The 20,713-nt window shown below is 52.6% G+C and overlaps 7 protein-coding genes across 7 annotated transcripts; 3 read left to right on the plus strand and 4 right to left on the minus strand.

The window, feature by feature from the left end:
- Nucleotides 1-107: 107 nt before the first annotated feature.
- A1O1_07725 (elongation factor 1-beta) lies at nt 108-1,054 on the minus strand (the record flags this gene model as incomplete). The annotated part of the gene is made up of 3 exons (XM_007728591.1): nt 108-714; nt 922-961; nt 1,015-1,054. The coding sequence occupies 3 exons, from the start codon at nt 1,052-1,054 to the stop codon at nt 108-110; spliced, it is 687 nt and encodes a 228-aa protein (XP_007726781.1).
- Nucleotides 1,055-1,947: 893 nt separating this feature from the next.
- A1O1_07726 (heat shock protein 78, mitochondrial) lies at nt 1,948-4,308 on the plus strand (the record flags this gene model as incomplete). Its single annotated transcript, XM_007728592.1, has 1 exon — nt 1,948-4,308. The coding sequence occupies one exon, from the start codon at nt 1,948-1,950 to the stop codon at nt 4,306-4,308; it is 2,361 nt and encodes a 786-aa protein (XP_007726782.1).
- Nucleotides 4,309-7,550: 3,242 nt separating this feature from the next.
- A1O1_07727 (uncharacterized protein) lies at nt 7,551-8,587 on the minus strand (the record flags this gene model as incomplete). Its single annotated transcript, XM_007728593.1, has 2 exons — nt 7,551-8,367; nt 8,544-8,587. The coding sequence occupies 2 exons, from the start codon at nt 8,585-8,587 to the stop codon at nt 7,551-7,553; spliced, it is 861 nt and encodes a 286-aa protein (XP_007726783.1).
- Nucleotides 8,588-12,562: 3,975 nt separating this feature from the next.
- A1O1_07728 (uncharacterized protein) lies at nt 12,563-13,709 on the minus strand (the record flags this gene model as incomplete). The annotated part of the gene is made up of 2 exons (XM_007728594.1): nt 12,563-12,931; nt 12,996-13,709. The coding sequence occupies 2 exons, from the start codon at nt 13,707-13,709 to the stop codon at nt 12,563-12,565; spliced, it is 1,083 nt and encodes a 360-aa protein (XP_007726784.1).
- A 905-nt stretch (nt 13,710-14,614) lies between these two features.
- A1O1_07729 (vacuolar transporter chaperone 1) lies at nt 14,615-15,042 on the plus strand (the record flags this gene model as incomplete). The annotated part of the gene is made up of 2 exons (XM_007728595.1): nt 14,615-14,648; nt 14,705-15,042. The coding sequence occupies 2 exons, from the start codon at nt 14,615-14,617 to the stop codon at nt 15,040-15,042; spliced, it is 372 nt and encodes a 123-aa protein (XP_007726785.1).
- Nucleotides 15,043-15,589: 547 nt separating this feature from the next.
- A1O1_07730 (G protein beta subunit-like protein) lies at nt 15,590-16,974 on the minus strand (the record flags this gene model as incomplete). Its single annotated transcript, XM_007728596.1, has 4 exons — nt 15,590-16,246; nt 16,326-16,821; nt 16,878-16,899; nt 16,953-16,974. 4 exons carry the CDS (start codon nt 16,972-16,974, stop codon nt 15,590-15,592), a joined length of 1,197 nt encoding a protein of 398 aa, XP_007726786.1.
- Nucleotides 16,975-18,225: 1,251 nt separating this feature from the next.
- Nucleotides 18,226-20,250, plus strand: A1O1_07731 (uncharacterized protein; the record flags this gene model as incomplete). The annotated part of the gene is made up of 1 exon (XM_007728597.1): nt 18,226-20,250. One exon carries the CDS (start codon nt 18,226-18,228, stop codon nt 20,248-20,250), a length of 2,025 nt encoding a protein of 674 aa, XP_007726787.1.
- Nucleotides 20,251-20,713: the final 463 nt, after the last annotated feature.

Consider the following 20,713-nt stretch of genomic DNA (forward strand, 5'->3'; position numbering starts at 1 on the left):
CGAGGCTGTATCCTTGACTATTTGGCTGTGTCGTCTCCGGTTCTGTGTTACCACATACGGCCGCGACCTTCGGACCTGCAGTAGACAAGGCCAGCGCCGAACACCGCTTACAACTTTTGCATGGCGACGACATCGGTTGATTGAACATGGTCCTCGTCCTCTTCAATCTTCTGCTGCAGGTCATCAAGGCCGACCTTGTCATCTTCGATGACCAAGTTGATCTGCAGTTTCTTGATACCGAAGCCGACAGGGACCAACTTGTGAGCACCCCAGACGAGACCGTCCATCTCGATTGCCACCACATTCTTCACCAGCTCGTCCATATCAGTCTCGTCATCCCAGGGCTTCACATCCAAAGTGACAATAGATTTGGCGGCAGGCTTGGCCTTGCCCTCCTTCTTTTTCTTGTAGTCGGCCAATCTCTTCTCACGCTCCGCCACGACTTCGGGATCTTCCTCCTCAGACTCGGAGCCGAACAGATCGACCTCGTCATCCTCCTCGGCGTTAGGAGCATCCTTGGGGTTTTGTGTCACTTCGACGGCCTCTGGTCCGTAGGTGGTGAACGGCTTGGATGGGTCACCCGAGAGGGTGGAGAAATCGGCTTCATATGACTTGATGTGGTTGTACCAGCGGTAGGCGTGGGGGTACTTCTCAACGGCGGGAGCCTTGTCTAGAGCCTTGAAAGAGACGACATCGGCCTGAGTTGGCTGGAAGCTATAGATATTCTGTCAGCGACCAGTTTGGAAAAGGTTTGTCCAGTATCAATCATATTCGCTCAATAAAGATCAGAAGTGCAAATGCTTGCGATTGGAAGTAGTCATTCTGTGGTGTCTTAAGCCACATCATCAACACGGACCAAATTGGTTTCATCCTGCGAGTTGGGAATGCGAAACGGGGAGTTCTCGAGAGGTTGTCACATACCCAGCGATGTAAGAACGGGTTCTGAGCCAGTTGTTGAGCACTGTGTTCAGGTCAGTCGGGGAGATTCCAGAGATTGCGGTCAAGTGAACCTACGCGTCAAGCCACTGTCGGAAACAAAGTCGGTGAAACCCATGTTGGCTGTTGCTTCTTGTACTGTTCACTGTTGAGAGAAGGTTGAGAAGTGTTCCAGGACAGTGTTGTGGTGAGATAATGGTTGGATGGTATACAAATCGTCTTGCCAACGATGCGCCAAAATCAGAAAAAAACCATGCATTCAAGTGCCAAGGTTTGGTGACTCGCCCAGTTTGGGAGTAGGATATCGCCGCTCTACATGCACCCGCAGCTCGCGCGAGCTGGGTGATGATTACTATTGAACGGAGGGACAGCCTTTAGAAAAGGATCGTAGTACTGTTTATCCTTAGCCCTTCGAATAAGATGTCTACTCCTCCACTCCTGTATCACCGGACCCTATGTATCTAAGAAAGACTCCAGGACCCTCTCGACTCAAGCATTCCTATCTTAAAGCGGCGTCTTGAATCGACGACTACTTTCGGGGAAGGCGCCATAGCTCCGGTCCTTGAACAGATACTTACAGCTTCGTGGCCTGGGTAGGTAGCCCTATCGAGACGAAGATTAGATGTACCTCATCTTCACGCATGTACTATCGTGTACCACTCTGCATCTGGTGACGATACAGCAGGTTTAAGTGGCAAGGCTGAAAATAGAGTATTTTGATTGGTCAATTCCATTGCCCTGTGCAGTGCTCCGTCGAATTTCAGGGCGGCGCTTCTCCAAGTCTCGGCGCGCTAACCCACATCGGGCCACATCCACCATGAGATCATTCGATTCGACGAGTCTCGAGAGTTCCAGAAGCAAAAGGCCGCGGTGCCATCCGGATGTTGAGATTCATTTCAGACATAACTATCCTTCGACGTCCATTTTCCTAGCTATTATGTCTCTTCACACGTTAGATCACCGATAATATATGCATGTACAAAAAGCGCCGAGCGCTACAATACCGCAACCATGAACGCAGCAAAATCGTCGCTTGCTCGACGAGCAATACAAACACGCTCATTTTCCACCCCGTTACGACGAACCACATTCACTCCTTTATTGACCAATGCAGCGAGGTCTGCAGTCGTTACTAGATCAGTTCTACCCGCAGTTTCCACGATACGGACATATGCCAGCGGCAGACCCCATCCGCCGGGTGGCACCCATCGAATGGACATGGGAGGTGGGGAGGAGAAACCAGCGTTGGAAGAGTACGGTGTCGACTTGACGGCCCGAGCCAAGGCCGGGAAGCTTGATCCTGTTATTGGAAGAGATGCAGAAATACACCGGACGATTCAGATCCTCTCTCGCAGAACGAAGAACAACCCTGTCTTGATAGGGTCTGCCGGCACCGGCAAAACCGCCATTCTCGAAGGTCTCGCTCAGCGGATCGTCAGGGGCGATGTCCCTGAAAGTATCAAGGGCAAGAGAGTCATTTCTCTTGACCTCGGACAGCTCATCGCTGGTGCCAAATTCAGAGGTGACTTCGAGGAGAGACTAAAGAAGGTGTTAAAGGAAGTGCAAGACGCACAGGGTGGTGTCATTCTCTTCATTGACGAGTTGCACACCTTGCTTGGACTCGGAAAGGCGGAGGGCTCTATTGACGCCAGCAATCTACTCAAGCCAGCCCTGTCTCGTGGCGAGCTGCAATGCTGTGGAGCCACAACTCTCAATGAATACCGTCAGATCGAGAAGGACGTCGCTCTTGCTCGTCGTTTCCAACCTATCCTGGTGGGCGAGCCCTCAGTCCAGGATACCATCTCGATTCTGCGGGGTATCAAAGACAGGTATGAGGTCCATCACGGTGTTCGCATTACCGATGGAGCACTAGTGGCCGCCGCAACGTACAGCAACCGCTACATAACCGACCGATTCTTGCCCGACAAGGCGATCGACCTGGTCGATGAAGCTGCCTCAGCCTTGCGGCTGCAACAGGAATCGAAGCCCGATTCAATCCAGACACTCGATCGTGAGATCATGACAATACAGATCGAGCTAGAATCTCTGCGCAAAGAAACCGACGTGGCGTCCAAAGAACGTCGCGAGAAGCTGCAAGAGACTCTTGCGGAGAAGAAGAAAGAAGTCGACCGATTGAGCGAAATCTGGAATCGCGAGAAGGCAGAGATCGAAACCATCAAGAAGACCAAGGAAGACTTGGAGAAAGCCCGGCATGAATTGGATCAGGCTCGACGTGAGGGCAACTTTGCACGTGCAGGAGAGCTCCAGTATGCTGTTATTCCCAAGCTCGAGTCTCAGTTACCGAAAGAGGGCGAAGAAGTGTCCACTACCACCAAGACAGGCGAGACATTGATCCACGACGCTGTGACACCGGATGACATCGCCAACGTCGTGAGCCGAACGACCGGCATTCCCGTCAACAAGCTCATGGCCGGTGAGGTGGAGAAGCTGATCAAGATGGAAGACAAGCTTCGCGAACATGTCCGGGGTCAGGACGAAGCGTTAGCTGCCGTCGCAAATGCAGTGCGTATGCAGAGGGCTGGTCTCAGCGGCGAGAACCGTCCGATGGGAAGCTTCATGTTCCTCGGCCCTACTGGCGTGGGCAAGACGGAACTGTGCAAGCAGCTCGCCAACTTCCTATTCAGTACCGAGACCGCTGTCGTGAGATTCGACATGTCTGAGTTCCAAGAGAAGCACACCGTCTCCAGGTTGATCGGCGCGACGGCAGGGTATGTCGGATATGAAGACGCCGGCCAGCTGACAGAGGCGGTGCGGCGGAAGCCGTACGCCGTGTTGCTGTTTGATGAATTCGAGAAAGCCCATCGCGACATCTCCAGCCTGTTACTGCAGGTCTTGGACGAGGGCTTCTTGACCGACAGCCAGGGCCATAAGGTCGACTTCCGAAACACTCTGATCGTCTTGACCAGCAATCTTGGTGCCGAGGTCCTGATGGGCGCTGGTGGCGACGTCGAGAATGTGACTCCGGAGCAGAAGAAGGCCGTCATGGAAATCGTGCAGGCCAGCTACCCGCCCGAATTCCTCAACCGGATCGACGAGTTCATCATCTTCAACAAACTGTCGCGGTCTGCGTTGAGAGATATCGTGGACATCCGGGTCAAGGAACTCCAGGGCCGACTCGACGACCGCAGAATCAAGCTCAACATGTCAGACGAAGTCAAGGACTGGCTGTGCGAGAAAGGCTACGATCCGAAATACGGTGCCAGACCACTCAACAGACTAATCCAGCACGAAGTCGGCCGGAAGTTGGCCGACAAGATCATCCGCGGCGAATTGAAATCCGGAGACACCGCGACAGTCATCGTCTCCGGGGACAGAGAAGTATTGGAGCTGCAGGTTGGAAAGCCCAACTAAGGTTGCAGCCACAACTTTCCATCCATCATGAACAATCGACCCGCGTCATGGACTGGCCGTCGACGACTGGTCTTTGTGACAGGTGCTGTTCAAACAAATGGCGACTGAGTGGCAACCCCCTATCGGCAACCGCATCCATTACTTGGCAGCGGTCTAGTCTGTCTGTCCTCTATCTACACCAATGATACCCAGGCGACAGTCCCTGTCTCTCTATCAAGTGTTGAATGTCGACCGGCGCAGCTTCACGATCTTATCGAGATTCGCATCATCTACTTCTGCGATCAAGGTTTCCTTTCATCAATTCTCCGAGTCTCAGGACCGCCATTGTGCGCTTCGGTGGCATCAAACACCCGCATACAATCGCCTTGATCCTTACTTGAATTGATGAGCAACGGAGACAGCAAAACCCCAACCTACAATCGGGAATCGGGTCCTGGTGTCCACGACGTTACGAGATTGCACACGAAAACACGAAAAAGAACCCAAAACGGTTATAATATGGTACTATTGCCAGCATCTTTCAGCATTGCTTATTGCATCAGCTCTGCATGGGTCTTTCGGAATTCCATTCAAGAAAGAACCCTGGCGTTCTGGATCTGATATCTGATATCTCGAGAACTCGTATCTGATACCCTCGACTCAATCCTTTTCTTGTGAAATAAATTTACTTCCATTGGACCTCGGGTTTGATCATTTGTATATATATACTGCCATGAATCGAGTCACGTAAGGGGGAGGTGGAGTCATCTTTCTTATCTTGGTCGTGTCTCAGGTTTTTCGACATGGTACCACCGTGTTTCAGACTGAGTGAGGATGTACTACTAGTACGTACCTGTAGTATCTGATGTAAATATGGATTAAAAAACCAGAAAGAAGCTTGTCTACTCCCGGAATCCGAGGTTCCCGTTCTTGATTTAACTTCCAGTCCGTCATTTCCTTTCCTCTAGTACCCCAGTCCTCCTTAGAACTATACTCTGCCCTTACCTTCAATTTTCATAATCCTATGGTATTACCACCTTCGTGCTTGCTGCTGCATGACATCTCTTATGTTCGCGTTCTGCTTGTAAGTTGTGACTAGAATTTGCTGGCTGTGCTGTGCTGTACGGACAGATTGCAGTTGAACTTCCAGTCCTGGCTGTCAGCTCCCACCTTTTAAAGGGCTCTTTTCTGTTAGAATGCAGAATGCAGAATGCAGAATGCAGAATGCAGAATGCAGAATTGCGAACGCTATATAATCTTGTTATAACAAAATCTGGTACTACGTAGTAGTTGAATACCTTTTTCATTTGGACATTTTGGTGCCCGTTACATACAACTTGAAAGGGCCAATAGTCCTTAATGGATCGGTGCCCTTGCCACCCACTGCTGGGAGCACAAATGTATATTAGGTACCTAAATTAGTTCTCAGGATTACAGTGTTTTATACCTCCTCCCCAACCTACCACAAAGGACGTACAGTATACCAACTCAATGGAAATCTCCGGACTCCAGCCCTCGCTGATCTCTCGGTCCATGTCTCTCTATGTTTCTTACTCTTTATACAATTGGTATCTTCAATCGAGCAGTGAGATCTGCGGGTTCTTCGTGGTTGAGGAGCTTGGAATCTTCTCGCCCCAGAGTCCAGACTTGTATTATCCATGGCACTAATCAATGACAAAGACAACTTCTGACTCGGACTCGGACTCGTTCGTAAATGCGCGAGAACCCGATGAGGGTGCCGTACTCCATTCGATTTCGTCCTGGAAAATTGTCGTCACATGGCCGTTGTCGACTTCTGTGGGGTTCAACGACACGTCGAGACAAGAGATGAGGCGCCATTGCAGTCATGTTTACCGATCATATTCAGTTGTTGCCGCGGTGTCCCATTCGTCCCTCGTCTCTTGTCTTGAACAACTTTGTTTTCCACATGTCTTTTAGCCCGAATATTCTGTTATGTGGCCAAGTGGTCCGATTCGGTCGGCGAGGGCGCGCGCAACTTGCTGGTGCTTCAGTCAAGGGAAAACTATTGCGAGTAGTGCCGCGCGCGGTATCGAATCTGGAAGGAATGTCTCGATATGCCTGCTGCTGCTGCTGGGTTTGCAGTTGGTATCAGTTCCACGGCTTTCAACGACCCTTGAGCATGGAGCAGTGGGGCAATGCAAAACACAACCGTCCACAGAAGCTTCTCCATTCCGACACAACGTTCTTGCAGTTATGTTGATACATTTCTCGTCATGCTCATCACAAGCCGAGTCAGAGCGACGTTGTTGTTTCCGGCTAGCCCAGTCTTCGCCCTGCCGCGCCGTGGATGTAACTGTAGGTGAAGGGAATTGCAACTTGCAAGTTCCACAGAGTCCGTAGTCGAGTAATAAGTATGCTGCTGTCGTGGGCTCAGCTGATAATTGAAGGAAAGTCCTGCCGGATGTGACATCAATGTCTTGGAAAGCCTCATGCAGGCGGTGAAGAGGGAACAGGTGATCTGTACGTAAAACTCGCTTGACGCTGAAAGATCCCCAGATTCCCCCGTCTCGATGGTTGCAGAACTGCGCAGTGCGCATTTGCTTGCAATCAGACAAGAAAAGATCTTTTTTTTCTTTCGAAAGTCGGGTGTTGAGCTGAAATTCGTATCGACATCTCTTTGAAGCCGACTTCGACCAAGCTGGTGGCCTCCGCTGCGGCAACTCCAGACTTGCTGACGGACACGGAATTCCACCGGTTCAGAGACCCGTTGAAGTACCCTGCGAGGGACCCTTATTCTTCTCTACCACGCGCATTTCGACGTACTCAAAGCTGGCGGAAACAGCGCCGAACTTTCCTGGATAGATCGTCCTTCAATATATCGTCCTTCAAGAGGGAAGCCACCAACCGTGGCAGACGAAAAGAATACAATGAAGCCTCGATGGATGATGTGTACAGGAAAATTCTGAACAATGTTGTACAAGAGAGAAGGCGCAGAGAGTCTGTATATGGAAAAGGCGGCCCGCGCCCTGTCACACCATAGACAGTGACCTGAGACCTGTGCTCATGCGTAGCGACGCTTTATCGAACATGTTGCACCCTTGGTCTTCTGCTCAGGGGAATCCGGCCCTGCACCACAATCGATGAGAGTGTATATAACCAATTTCCAAATCGAACGTAGTCACAGCAATTAGTCTTTGGCGTGCTGTTGAACCGTATCCATGCAAACGCTAGAGTATTATTTCACTTCTCGTATATGGCGCCCGGCGAACAGAGTGGACGTCGAGACACCTGTTGCTGCCTTCTCACTCGTAGCCTGGGAGTATCGGAGCTCCTCTTTGGCGTCGCCAGAAGTTGGCTCTGTGGCCCCATTCGGCAGTCAAGAGCCAACCACCCCATCTTTCTAATACGTTGGCAGAAAACTCCCAAGAGAACTCATTCAACCAGTCCTCACCCCATACTGTCATCTGTCCTGTATCTTCAATGTCACAGGTGATCGTGCAAGCCTCGGTAAGGAAAGTGTTGGCGTTCGCCGGTCCGATCGCAATCAGTCGATCTCTAAGGGCGGGCGACGGAATCATATCGATGTAAGCATGATGGGGAGTAGACAGTTGTAGTTGGCTGGGTTTCAAGGAGGCAGGTAATGAAGGCTCTAATGCTGCGAGAGTTGCAAGGTGTCGTTGTGGATTCGAAATGATAGGTATTTCGAGCAAAGGTGCGAATAGCTGATGGAGTGATCGTCGGATCTCGCGGACATTGTTTGGCACCACAACAACCAAGTTACTCATGTCGGTGCTGGCACCAAGGAGAGGAGATGTCGCTGGAGGGGGAAGAGCGCCTGGCAGAGGGCCACGCACGTAAGATGTGGACGGACCGGCTGGACCTCCATAACCGCCTGGTGCTGCCCCTCCAAACTGTATAAAGGCAGACGGCGAGCCTCTCAAGTCACCTGGACTGACAGACGGGCCCGGTGAACTGGCTTGAGATCCGTATGCCGCCTTCAGAGTTTCATTTTCTTGTACAAGCAGTTGATTTTCGCGGCGCAAGCGTTCGACTTCCTCCACTTGGGTATTGTTCAGTTCGCGCTGGGCGGCTTCAAGCTTGCTCAGGTGTTCCTTGCGCCTTTGTCCTGATATATATACCGGTCATCAGAAGGCGTTCGCCAACAGAGAAGAAGTTCAAGTATATAGAGCGACGCAAACAATACTTACGAAAGACACGCTGCGCGTTGCGGTTGTATTCCCTTCGGCGCCGCTGGATCAGTAGTGTTGCCAGAGATTGGAGACGGTTAGACTAACCTCTTCTTCGCTGCCTTGCTCGCTTCGCTACCTGACTCTGACATACTGGCAGTCGCAAATAATCTTACTGTTGGTATGGTAAAAGAGGTCTGTGACGGTCGACATTGTTCAAGTAGCCCGGATAAATCCTGGATCGATATGTACCATTTCGAAGCAAGCAGTTGGTAAGGCCGGACACTCTGGGAACGATCCGCAGAAGTAATGAGTCGGCGACCAGGACTTGTCCACCAGTGACAGACAGGAGTTCACAGCTGAGAGTCCAAGGACTTGGTCACCTTGACTGACTGCTTCAAAGCAGCTGATGTGGGCAACATCAAAAGGCAGTGGAATCACTTGGACGAGGCGAGACTACCGGATTTGATTGGATAGAAACAAGGAGACCCTGAGAGAATAGCGCAACGGTCAGTCTGCGAATGGTCAAGCCTGCTGGCAATGTCGGTTGGCAGTTAGGTGATAAGCTCACACCTGAGAAGCGGCATCCGGGCCCAAGGTCCAGCAACGGTAGTGCTATGTCTGTGGGGAGACGCGCCTCGCTGGGGCTGCGTTGTGACACGCAATTTGCGCTCTGAAAAGGAAAGTTCGACTTTCGAGTATTGGCAATGTGTGTCTCGCGCTTCCACTAAAGGGAGTACGTTTCCGACGAGCGGAATGGAGATACACTCAGCCACAGCCCTAGTTGAGCGCCATCAGACCTGTAGTTCGTCCGGAAGAAAGAGGATCAGACGCTGCCGACGTTTAGACAGATGGATAGTATTCAATCATGTTTGAAAGCTGCAATGGCCGGAGGTCTGCATGCATGCAATGCTTAATCGAGGCTGATAGACTGTTCCTGGCGCAACTTCAGTAGACCAAGCACGAGGCACAAAGGGACCATTGGAACACGATCTGCAGAGTAGACACGACCACGTCCGTCAGGTGACCAGGAACAGACTCGACCAAGCAGTCAGTTCTTTAACCGAAGCTCACCAACACGTAGCCGACGCACTTGCCAGATGCTAGATCGTCGCTGTCCGCAAGCCGGCAGAGCCCTTCGCCTTGGGCTAGGGTGGCCCACCCTGAACAGCCAGGATGGATTGTTGCGCCTGTGAGTGGATTGGTTCTTGCGAGAGAGGCAGGTAAAACATTGCCAGGTGCCGTGCAGATGGGAACCTCGGAGGGATGGGGATCTTAGATTCAACAAGCAAGGACGCTGCAAAGGGAATAGCCCGAGAGTCTGGTTTGGGACCCATGTTCCACCCCAGCTGGCATCGAGTTCGTGATTACGAGTCACAAGTTTTGTGCCCTGGTGGCGCGCTAAACAAGCCACAAGTGGGTTCTCTATGTTCGGCTGTCAAGCCTTCAGCCGCGGGAGTCTCCATGAACCTGGCCGGAGACGGCTGGCCCGTGGCGTCGTAGCTTTTGCAAGGCTTGCCACAGGATCCATCTCGCATACTGGCAGATGGTGTACATGTCGGCTGAGCCTCTTCAGCTTCTCCAGACCTGCTTGTCGAGTCATGTCTCGAGGCAAGGATTCTGTAGCTTGGTGTGACGACAGTATAGGCATCATGGAGTTGCACAGCTAGAGCGTGATCACCTTCGAGACTGGCCACAAAGACTTTGTAGTTTGGGCCCCTGCAGGCTGGACATCATTGTTTGTCTCAGAACACTCAGTGCAGCGAAGCTCTGTCCTCGGTGGTGAGTGGCCGGATGCTTGCCTCTTGTCAGGCTGAGGAGAAAGTTTGTTCAATCGATCGACAAGGAAGAGTCAGCTCACGAGGATTGCTGTAGGTTGCGGTGCTAGGCCGAGGTCGAGAACCCCTGTACAGCTGGACGATTGGGATAGCTGGAGGGTCTTGGAGCGAAGATCTGGTTAAATCTATCCATCGGTTAGTAGTCGTTGTGATAGCGCCGAGTCTATAACACAAGGGGTTGCCCGGCTTGCTCGGCTGTGGCAGTCAATTGACAGAGTGACAGACGGCATTGGACCAATATGGGCAGGCGGGCCGCCGTTTGAGCATGGTGGAAGCTGGATGTTGTAGCTAGGTGGTTGATTTGCTATCCTTAGCATCGGTGCGTGATCCAAGCGTGTCTTAGAGCAGCAGAAAGAAACCTGTACACGCTCCACCGGCAGGGCTGGATAGATTCTGGATTTTGATTCCGCAGGGTGGACACGAGGATACGACGATGTGACGATGGGACGATGGGACGATGGTGAGTGACGGATGGGAACAAGGACACCGCAAGCGAAATGGACCTGGAATTACCCGACGGGGATCCGCGGGCGCCTGTCAGTGCGGTCTAGCAGGAAGTCGAGATCTCTTGGTGCAGGCTGCGACTGCGGCGACGGCAGCGTGCCTGGCAACAGTGCTGGTGGTAGTGCTGGTAGTGCTGGTAGTGCGGTGGGATAGTAGCGATAGAGACCCCTGTACCTGAGATAGGCACTGTGGGCAGTTCCTAGTAAGACATCCACTGCTAGCAACCCTATCTGCATACCTATCACAGCAGACAGTGCCTGCTCCCAGTACTTTGTTCGCCCTGACTCGCTTCCCCCAAGTCTGCAAGCCATCACCAATTACAGCCTGCGGTCAATAACAGAATATTGTCGCTGAACCTTACCTAAGGGTATGTCTGAACGTTGTGTTACTACCTTGGGTAGGTATCTGGGAGGTCTTTGCGTCCACGCGGTGCTCTTTGACCCTCCACACTCTGCCCACATCCATTCCCTAACGAATAATGGACCCGTGCCTGACAGTGTCGGCTGCCGGCCCTTGAGCTATCGAGCTAACAACACCGCACGGTGCAAGAAGCCCAGATTTGGTGCCGGAATATGCCTGAAGAACTGGACGAAGATACCACTGAACGGCATCTCGGTTTCGGCCTTCCTCCTTTCGCCGAACCAGTCTTGAAGGACGAGACTCTTGCCAACTCAACGATATCTGGGCAGGTCCTCCCGGAAGCGTTACCCTCGAAGCGCCCAATGTTGTGTCATAAGCAAGCTGTCCTTCCTTATAGAAAAGTGAGGCGACGTGAGTGCTCCACATGAGGCTGCAATCAGAAAGAGAGTGCCCTGTTCCGGACGTGGTGGAACAGTCGAACGCGCCGCAGTCGGTCAGCATTATAGTACCTGATAGAAAATGGGCCGGGCACAACTGGACGCACCTTACCCACATCAAAACCCCCATAGGGTTGAATGTCCACCTACCTCCATTTCAGTCGAAACGACCTAACCAACGAACGCCAATGGCGCGTAGCAGGCAGGGCCAGCCCTGTGAAAAAGAAGAGTCGAGATGCGTCATTTTGACGAGACTAGGTGCAGAAGAACAAAACTTTTCAATGGGGCTGGTCTATCACTCATATCCATCCCTGGGAGACAAAGCGTCAACACTATTCTGTATAGAGGAGCCCTCGTTGCTTTTGCCAGTCTAGCAGTGACGGCCTCTTTCGCCAACTTCTTCAGCCCACCCATGCCCCCCATCGGCCTTACTGTCGAGAGCATACGGTTGCCAACGATTTGAAATTCTATTGCGTTGGTCTGATACAGTCGTCGGCTTGATGGCTTCCGCAATGACCACCAAATGAACATCCAGCTTATGCATTTTTTGTGATCATCAATCAGCGCAGCGCAGGAGGAGCAAGCTATCAATGCCGCTGCGTTGTTTCGCTGTTGTCTGTGCCGACGCTACTCAAGCCTCGAAGGCTGTAAAAATTTTCAGTGCAAACCTGGAAGCGTAGCGCTCCTGTGGAAGTTTCGCACCAGAAACGAGTCTCGGAGTGGGCTAACAACTGCGAGGAGCACAACATAGCATTCCCAAAGCCGTTCAGAAGACAACAAAGTGCAATCGAAAGTGTCGAACAGGTGGTAGGTCCAACGCAATGTTTGCTCCTTTGTGTTTGCTGAGCAATGTTCCGCTTGTAATGGTATTGCCATTATCCGCCGTGGGCAAGTCCCTCGATACTCTAAGTTGATCTTTTGCAGCCTTGCCACCAGATGTCGGTTTCCAATCAAGACTGTCACTTTGGCTGAGCTCCAGGCTGGACGGTTATCCGACCCAGACCCAGATGATGCCAATAACCACATCCAAGCCTTTGCTGTCCGCACCGGGATATTTGTAACTCCACATGCCATCCTTCTCGTTGTTCCAATACGCGCCGCTGGCCGCATGCATTCCTCGTCGGCCACTTGTCTTCTTGGTTTCATCGCTGGGCGATGACGGAGTAGCCGCGTGCTGTATGATTGTGCTGTTGACGACATACTTGAATTGAGGTTGACCGGGGGTCGATGCCGTGGCAGATTTCTGAGTGGTCTCCTCCACTAAGGCACCCAGAATGCTGTTTATGATGGTCGTATTCCATGACTCTGTCTCTGGATGTGAATATGCTTTGACACCGGCAAGAGCTGCGTCGCACGCCTGGAAAGTCTACATGTCAGCTTCGGGTTACCCGGTGGTCTGCTATCCCGCCGCAACAACTCACACTTTCTGTTATCTCCTTGAGCCGGGTATATGGTACAGGCGGTGCAGCGGTATGCTCAGACGCCATTTTTGCCGAGATCTTGCCGCCGGCTTGATTTAGGCAAATATAACCTTCCTGCTCCTTGCGGATGAAGTCTTGCAGAGACGGGGAGATCAGGAGATCCTCGGATGTAGTGACTGGTGTTGCCTTTTCTTGCTCGGTTCCGACTCTAGTTGAACAACGTACAGGAGGAAACTCAACGTTAGAGGTAAGTTGTGAAAGATAGTCGCTTCCACTCTGTAGGCCGGTCTCTAGCCCTGTACCTGTGGCGCTGAGGGAGACCGTGACAAAGTCTTGTTTCCTCAACCTGACAGTGTCGTTTTGCCTCTGGTGAGCAAGTCCGTCCCCGAGGTCCTCGAACTTCTTTTCTTCCTCCTGTTCTCGTTCCCGAAGCTCTGCTTTCCAACGTTTCGTCCGTAGGCTGAACGTCGAAGCCTTTCTAGCAAGTCGTCTCCGAAACTCGGTGAATGGGTGCTCGTGGTGCTCGATTTGGTTCTGACGTACAGAAAGATTGTTCGGGTCCAAAGCTTGTTGGGGAAATGTCTCAGGAGGCCACTCAGGCTGCGCTTTCTGCAGTCGGCTCCTTACGAACCTGCCAGGCGAGTCTGCGTCGTTGCGTGGATCCCATGCTGCGGCGTTAATGGTAGATCTGACCTTCCGTAGTAGGGTGGACATGTTGATCCCCAGAGTGCAATTAAGCACGTGCGCTGCCACTTGCTCCTGCAACAGCGACCAACGAATGGGAAGTTGTAAAGTGAGCAGGTGTTGCACTGGCGCTTGACAGGGCCCCGCAGTGCCGTAGTAGTAGTAGTATGAGGTTATCGATGGAAGAGCAGACAAGAAAAACGTAGGGCAGGCAGGTAGTAGGTGTCTTTCCTTCTTCTCACTTGCAATATCCAATCTTGAAAACTTGCAGTCCACGTACTTGGTGTGTATCTTTGAGATCGCAGTATCATTTCTCTCTCACTTGAGCCACTGTTGTGTTGTGTTGTGGTCTGGAAGGACCTGGCAGATCGCAAACACACTCTACCTGCACCCATCCGCGGAATCACCCTCGGTTACCTCCTGATACTGCAAATAGCTCGACGGACACCGCAGCCCCTTCCCGAACTTCCTCAGAAACAGTGTGCATACGGTGGCACTCCAGCCTGTGATTGGAGTTTCCAGGAGGAGCTTCGGTTTCGGTCTTAGATTACGGAAATCAAGGGAACAAGACATCGCAGTCCGGCCTGACCGCGGAGGTCTCAAGTCAGAGCTCTACGTTTGTGAAGACAGCACAACAGGAGGCCCAGCCCAGCGACAGTGAATATCCTCCCGAAAGACGGCGTCGATCCGCGTTATTGTCGAGTGACGGGTCGATTCGGGTGCATCCCAGAGATCGAAAGTCACAGAACTCGATCAATCGCCGGCACGTTCGAAACGGGAAGCAGGCCATTAGGACAGCAGAAACAACTGTTCCTGGTACAGCCCGACCTGCGCGCCCTCCTACAGACACTTCCTCGAGTTCGTTTTCTTCAGAGCAGTCATACCGCACAGCCCGCTATTGTACAGCATTAGAGAATCACAGTACACACGCCGCCATGTCTGAACAGCCACTTCTCCAGAGCGCCCCAGGTAGATATTGCTACGCTTTCTCCATATGACATGATCTCGCTGACGCGGCTTTGCAGGCAAACGTATCGCACTCCCGACGAGAGTGGAACCCAAAGTCTTCTTTGCCAATGAGAGAACCTTCCTCTCATGGCTCAACTTTACAGTCATCCTCGGCGGTCTGGCTGTCGGTCTCCTCAACTTCGGTGATGCCGTCGGTCGCATTTCTGCTGGCTTGTTCACGCTGGTAGCCATGGGGGCTATGATATACGCGCTATTCACTTTCCATTGGCGCGCGAAAAGCATCAGAGTAAGAGGTCAGGGTGGGTTCGACGACAGGATAGGGCCGACGGTATTGACTCTTGCTCTTCTCGCTGCCGTGGTGGTCAATTTTGTCCTCAGGATGGTCGAAACCTAAGGCTTTCGAAGTGCTTAGCTACCTTGTCCCTCGGGCCGTGATGCCCATAGGCGAGAGATCGATCTTTGGAACGGGCGCTTGATGTGTAGACTTGGAAACAGACAACGCCGGTGGGGTCGGTGGTGAGAAGGCTGTATCCATGATAAAGGCTTGGATGAAAATATTGTCCGGATTGCCATGTTATGAGAGCATTTCGTGCTCGTAATTAGCGGACTACATTATTAAGTACGTACTCGGGTATCACTGAGTGAGAGGGCATCTCTGTAAAATTGAAGGTTGCCCTCATTTTGCCTCCTTTTCCTTCCTAACTCCCTGCCCACGAGGCCATGCTCTGCGCTCTGCTTGTTTGAGTTCTGGGTTTGTTTGTTGATCAAACACAAACGGAGGTTCCCGTGAGATCAACAAAAGCTCGATAATGCATGAGCCCTCATGCTTCGGGTGCATGATGTACCGATCTCTCCCCGGTGCTGTCCATCGCCGTAGGAGCCTGAGGTGGTGGTGACTGACCATGAAGCTCCCAGTCGATAGGATCCCAGTCCGAGCCATTCTAGGGCGGATTCGAGTAGTCGTTGAGGGCGACACAGACCGCGCCGCGGTGGTGGCCGCTGTACTGCCTAATGATACTGGCGGTGCCAAGCTCCCACAGACGAGCGTAGTGGTCGCTGCACACGGTCACGAGGTAGGCCGAGTCTGCACTGAACGCACAGTCCCACACCCAGCGCTGATGGTTGTCGAGGACAGTATCGCAGGGCAGAGGGCGGCGCTGGGTGATCAGTTCGGTTAAGGTTCGGAAAGATGCAGGGGACATTGTGGGAGACGTTAGGCTGCCTGACGAGTGAGAACGGGAGTCTGGTGTGGCCACCGCACTGAACCCGCCGGATACGATGGGGTTGGGTGTCGAGTTGGAGCTTGTCGTGCTCGTTCCATTGCCGTTCACGAAATACTGATTCTGCGAGGCGTCGCCGCGATTTTGTTCATCTGCATTGGAAACGCCACTGACTTCGGGGATGGCCTCCAGGTGCTCTTCATTCATGTCGATCTTCCAGATGCGCACGGTGTGGTCGGCACTGCAGGTTGCGAGGAGTCTGATATCTGGAGAAAGCAGCAACCGTGTAAGGTAGTCCTTGTGGGCTTTGAAGACGCGGCACGGCAGGAGGGTTGTGGAGTCCTGGTTTTGATACATGCGCCAGATGTAAACGTCGCCCTAGAAGAACAAGAGGTCAATGAAACGCCGAAGGAACCCTAAAAAAGCCCGGGTTAGCAGGCCGCTAGAGGTTTCATACCAGGTTGTTTCCAGCCGCTAGCAGAGAGCCATCACTGGCCACGCTCACGCTGGCCATCGAAACCTCCTCCACCGGTACGAGCTGGTGTGTGCATTTGCTCTCTCCAAGATCCCAGATGCGAATATTGCCGCCTCGATCACAGCTCACTAGTTCGCCTTGGTTTGGGTGGATGACCACATCGTTGACCGGGTGGGTGTGTTGATAGTTGCGCTGAACCTGGCCCGACCTTGTATCCCAAACTCTAACGGTCGAGTCTTCGGAGCTTGTCACCATCCATTTTCCCTCACAGTGAAATGCGACTCCTGTGATGTTGTTCGTATGCCCCTCAAATTGCATTATAGGGTTGGGGTTCGAGGATTTGATGTCGTAGAGCCGCACCATGTGTCGGCCGGCTGCGGCAAGATACTTTTTGTCCGGCGTGATACATAGCCGGTTGACTTGGGATTCGGGATGCTGTATGGTTCGCGAACATATTCCGGACAATGCCTCCCAAAACCTAAAGAGCAGCGATAAGTTGGACGATCCGCGGAGTGTTGGCGGGAGCCTGCGAACCTGATTGTATGGTCATAACCAGCTGGAAACAAGACATTAGCAGATTTGTTGAATGAAGGACCGTGGAAGACCTACCCGTGCATAGAATGACACTCATGCTGCCTGCTCATATCCTGGCCTTGTGTCTGGTGCACAGCGTCTCTCACTCCCCTAGGGCTTCATGGTTCTCACCAACAGAATGCGGATGCGGGGAGACTTGATGCTCGAAGGATGGTGGATGGAACTTTAGAGGGAGAGTTACAGAGCGGATTTACTTTGACTAAAAAGGTTTAGTTTCAGTATTTTAGCATTTCGGATAGAACTGTGGAAACCTTCTCCTCCTCGTGGCCAATAGATAGCGATAGTCTGATAAGAAGGGTTATCGGCCACTAAATCCCCGTGTGGCCGCTTTCTTCAACCTCTAGAACGAGTCAATATCAACGTCGCGAGCCTCGTTTGTCCTTGATTGTTTGTGACAAGCAGCACGCAAATTCGGGCAGCTTAAATTACAACTCGCATCGCAACTCATCATGGACAGACCTAGCTTTAAGCCGGGTGACACATCATGGCGGTATATTAAGATTTATACAACTTCGGTAGCTGAAAGGGATCCCAGAGGACGGTCCAAAACAGCCTTCACTAGAAGGGAAGATCATGTTGCCCGTACCAAACAAAAAACGGTGAATGGTGAATGGTGGATCACAGAAAAATACATATGCCTGGCATTCACTGCCTGATGAATAAGGCCTGCGTGACTGTTTGCACGGGTCGCGCAACGCGGTTTGGTATTGTCATTGGCAGTCCCAGGTGATCACCCTTCTAGCACGCTGTCTTCCGTCCACAATGGGATGCAACTCATTCATGCTTCAATACGATTGTGCGCCACCGACCCTCTTGCCCACTCCAGCGAGGCTCTATTGTGTGGAACGGATGTCTTTCAATAAGAGCATTCTCTCGTTGGCTATCCCTTCTCATGCACCTCGAGCTTGATTCTACAACTGGTTCTCCACAGACGACAATAGGAGTGGAAGCTCTTGTGACCTTCTTCATAAAGCTCGTCCTCGTCCCTTTCGAGTTCTTCATCTTCTTCCCATCATACATCTTTCAAACTCGACAGGACCGTTGGTGCTGATTCCCATGCTCAATCTTGTTGATACTCTTGACACTTCAAAGGTCATTCTTGCCCCCTTTCCACAGAACAACTCGTCCAAACCGAAAACAGCGCGTACTTGAAAGCAGCTTCTGAGATCATTGCTCGTGGGACCGTCCTGAACAGACAGATTCTCTCAATCCACGATCTGACCATACTTGACCGTGACACACCACCACTTCTTCACCAACTTTGTCACCATAATCAACTCAACAAACCATGGACCAACAACAAAACAACTTCCATCAGGGTCCTAGCAATTTTGAGCACGCTGGGGTTGACTTCGACAGGTACCTCGACAACCTTGGGAACCCGAACACCGTCAACAACTACGGGGAGAGCAGCACCCACAACACGGGGAACGTTGGTCACATGAGTGGGAGGTTGCTCAACCAGGGCTTTGTCATGGCCAATGCACCACCGGGAGTCCCCTTGACGAACGCACAGTCGCAATTCAATGGATACAATCAGTTCGACCCCGCCAGCTTCAGCCGGAGCCAGGGCTACAGCCAGCCATCGGCGTCTGCAGCACCAGTCATGATGGCTCATCAAGGCCAGGTTTTCACTCCGCCCCATGCTCCCCCCGGAAGAAAACGGAGTTACCAAGAAATGGAACAGCAGGAGGCCTTCAACGGCTTCCATCGCCAGCAAAACGCTTTGCCGATTCCGGCACCGAACATGGCACAGCCGGAGAGAGCAGAAATCCTACACCTCCAACAGCAGATCCAGGCCCTCTGCCAACAGCACCAGCAATTGGAGCGAAGAAACGCCGCCGAGGTCCAGCAGCTGAGAGAGGAGGCCCAGAAGTTGACCACGCAGATCGGAGCGTTCCAAACCCTTTCCCAGCGGCTTATGCAGCAGAACAAGACATACAAGGCATATTACAACATGCTCCGTGGGTCCTTCCACTTCAGAGTCAAGCCAGATGGCCTGCTCGAACCTTGCCTCATGACGACCGGTGAGCCGGCCGACCTTTCGCAGCCAATGCCACAGTTCATGCAGGAATATATGGTGCACCTCCGACAATACGTCAAGGGTCAGGTGATCAGCGCTGACACTCGCTTCTTGATGCCAGAGAACAACCAGCCAGCCTCTCAACTGATTCCTCCAAGACTTCCAATCCCACAACTCGTGGATCTGAACAACGAACAGGAGGAAGAGCTGGCTGCTGGTGCCGCTGCCGCTGCGCCTGTCATCATCTTGGACCCGAAAGCACCGGTGTCACTCCCCGCCGGCTCTCTGGGTGCGGTCTCCGAGGCTCTGCAGTCTTCTTCTTCACAGTCTTCCGGCACCACGTCAACCACAGCCCAGACGACCCCTCCAGCAACAACGGCAGACGGCGACGCTCGTCCCGAAAAGCGCGTTAAGCGTGACCACTGTGATGCGCCGTGGATGTACCGTTCCAAGAACGATGCCCTCAACAGAGCAATGGGCCACCTGCCCAACCCGCAGACCGAGATGTTGCACCAACAAGCCGCGGCAGCCCGAGCAGCAGCAGCAGCAGCGCCTGTGCCCGTTGAGAACAACACCACCGTCAGTGGCCCCGCCGCCGCCGCCTCCTCCGAGACTGCCCCTGCTCCAGAACCAAAGCCTGTCAAGAAACGTGCACGCAAAGCACCCACCGGCCCCAAGCCAGCAGCAGCAGCAGCAGCAGCAAAAGCTTCTGGTTCTGGTTCTGGTTTAGGTCCTGGTCCCGGTCCTGCCAAGAAGAGCAGGGCTACCACGGCCCGCAAACCAGCAGCACGTGGTCAGGGCAAGGGCAAGAAACGCGGCGATGCCGCCACTCGGCCTCCCACGCCTGTGGCAGAAGAAGCGGCAGCACCGGAACCAGCACCAGCATCTCCCGAAGAGACAGAAGATCTCGATGAGGCCGCGGAGGAAATCGCGAGAATGTTTGAAGAATTCGACGAGGCAGAAGGCCAAGAGGCAGAAGGAGCGACTGGAATGGAAAATGCCGTCGCCAGAGCCAGCGCCAGCTACGATGACCCGCCAAGGGTGGCACCAGCAGAAGCAGAAGCAGAAGCAGAAGCAGAAGCAGAAGCAGAAGCAGAAGCAGACGCAGACGCAGAAGAGCCTGGGCTTGGGGAGTACTCTCTCAGCGTGGACGAGGGCTTGTTTGACGACGAGGACTTTGACGCCGAGGTCGCGGTGGACTATGGGGAGTTGGATTTCATGTATTGGAAAGGCGGAGGGGTGACAGGTGGGTCAAGGGTGATAAGGGAAGGTGACGCTCTGAAGGAGTGAAGGCGAACAGAAATTCAACAAGGGGACACAGAGGAGGCGACACGGATAATGAAAGCGGCGGGATGGAGGAGGCAACGGATGTGTACAGGACAGTACCAAGGGAGGAACCAGAAGCAAAAAGACAAACGTGGAGGGAGATGGTACAGGAGACCAGGGGGCAAAAAGGGGCAGATGGACAGGAACCATCACGGGTTCCAGCGAAACGACACAAGAACGAATATCAAGAGCTTATGAGAAACGGAACAATGACTTGATGACAACCTTATACCCACGGATCTGCTGGACAAATCTTGATGCGAAAGAACATGCATGATGGAGTTCAAGCAGGACTTTTTTGACACGAGAACAGAGAAACGAGAAACGGAGCGCTTTCGGGGGCAGGTTTGGTTGGTTTATGTATTCATATCCTGCCTGTCACCATTGCAAAGAGAGCCCGAATAGATGGAGGCAAATGGCACATCAC

This window comes from Capronia coronata (genome assembly GCF_000585585.1).
Source record: "Capronia coronata CBS 617.96 chromosome Unknown acBCG-supercont1.7, whole genome shotgun sequence".
Lineage (NCBI taxonomy): Eukaryota > Fungi > Ascomycota > Eurotiomycetes > Chaetothyriales > Herpotrichiellaceae > Capronia > Capronia coronata.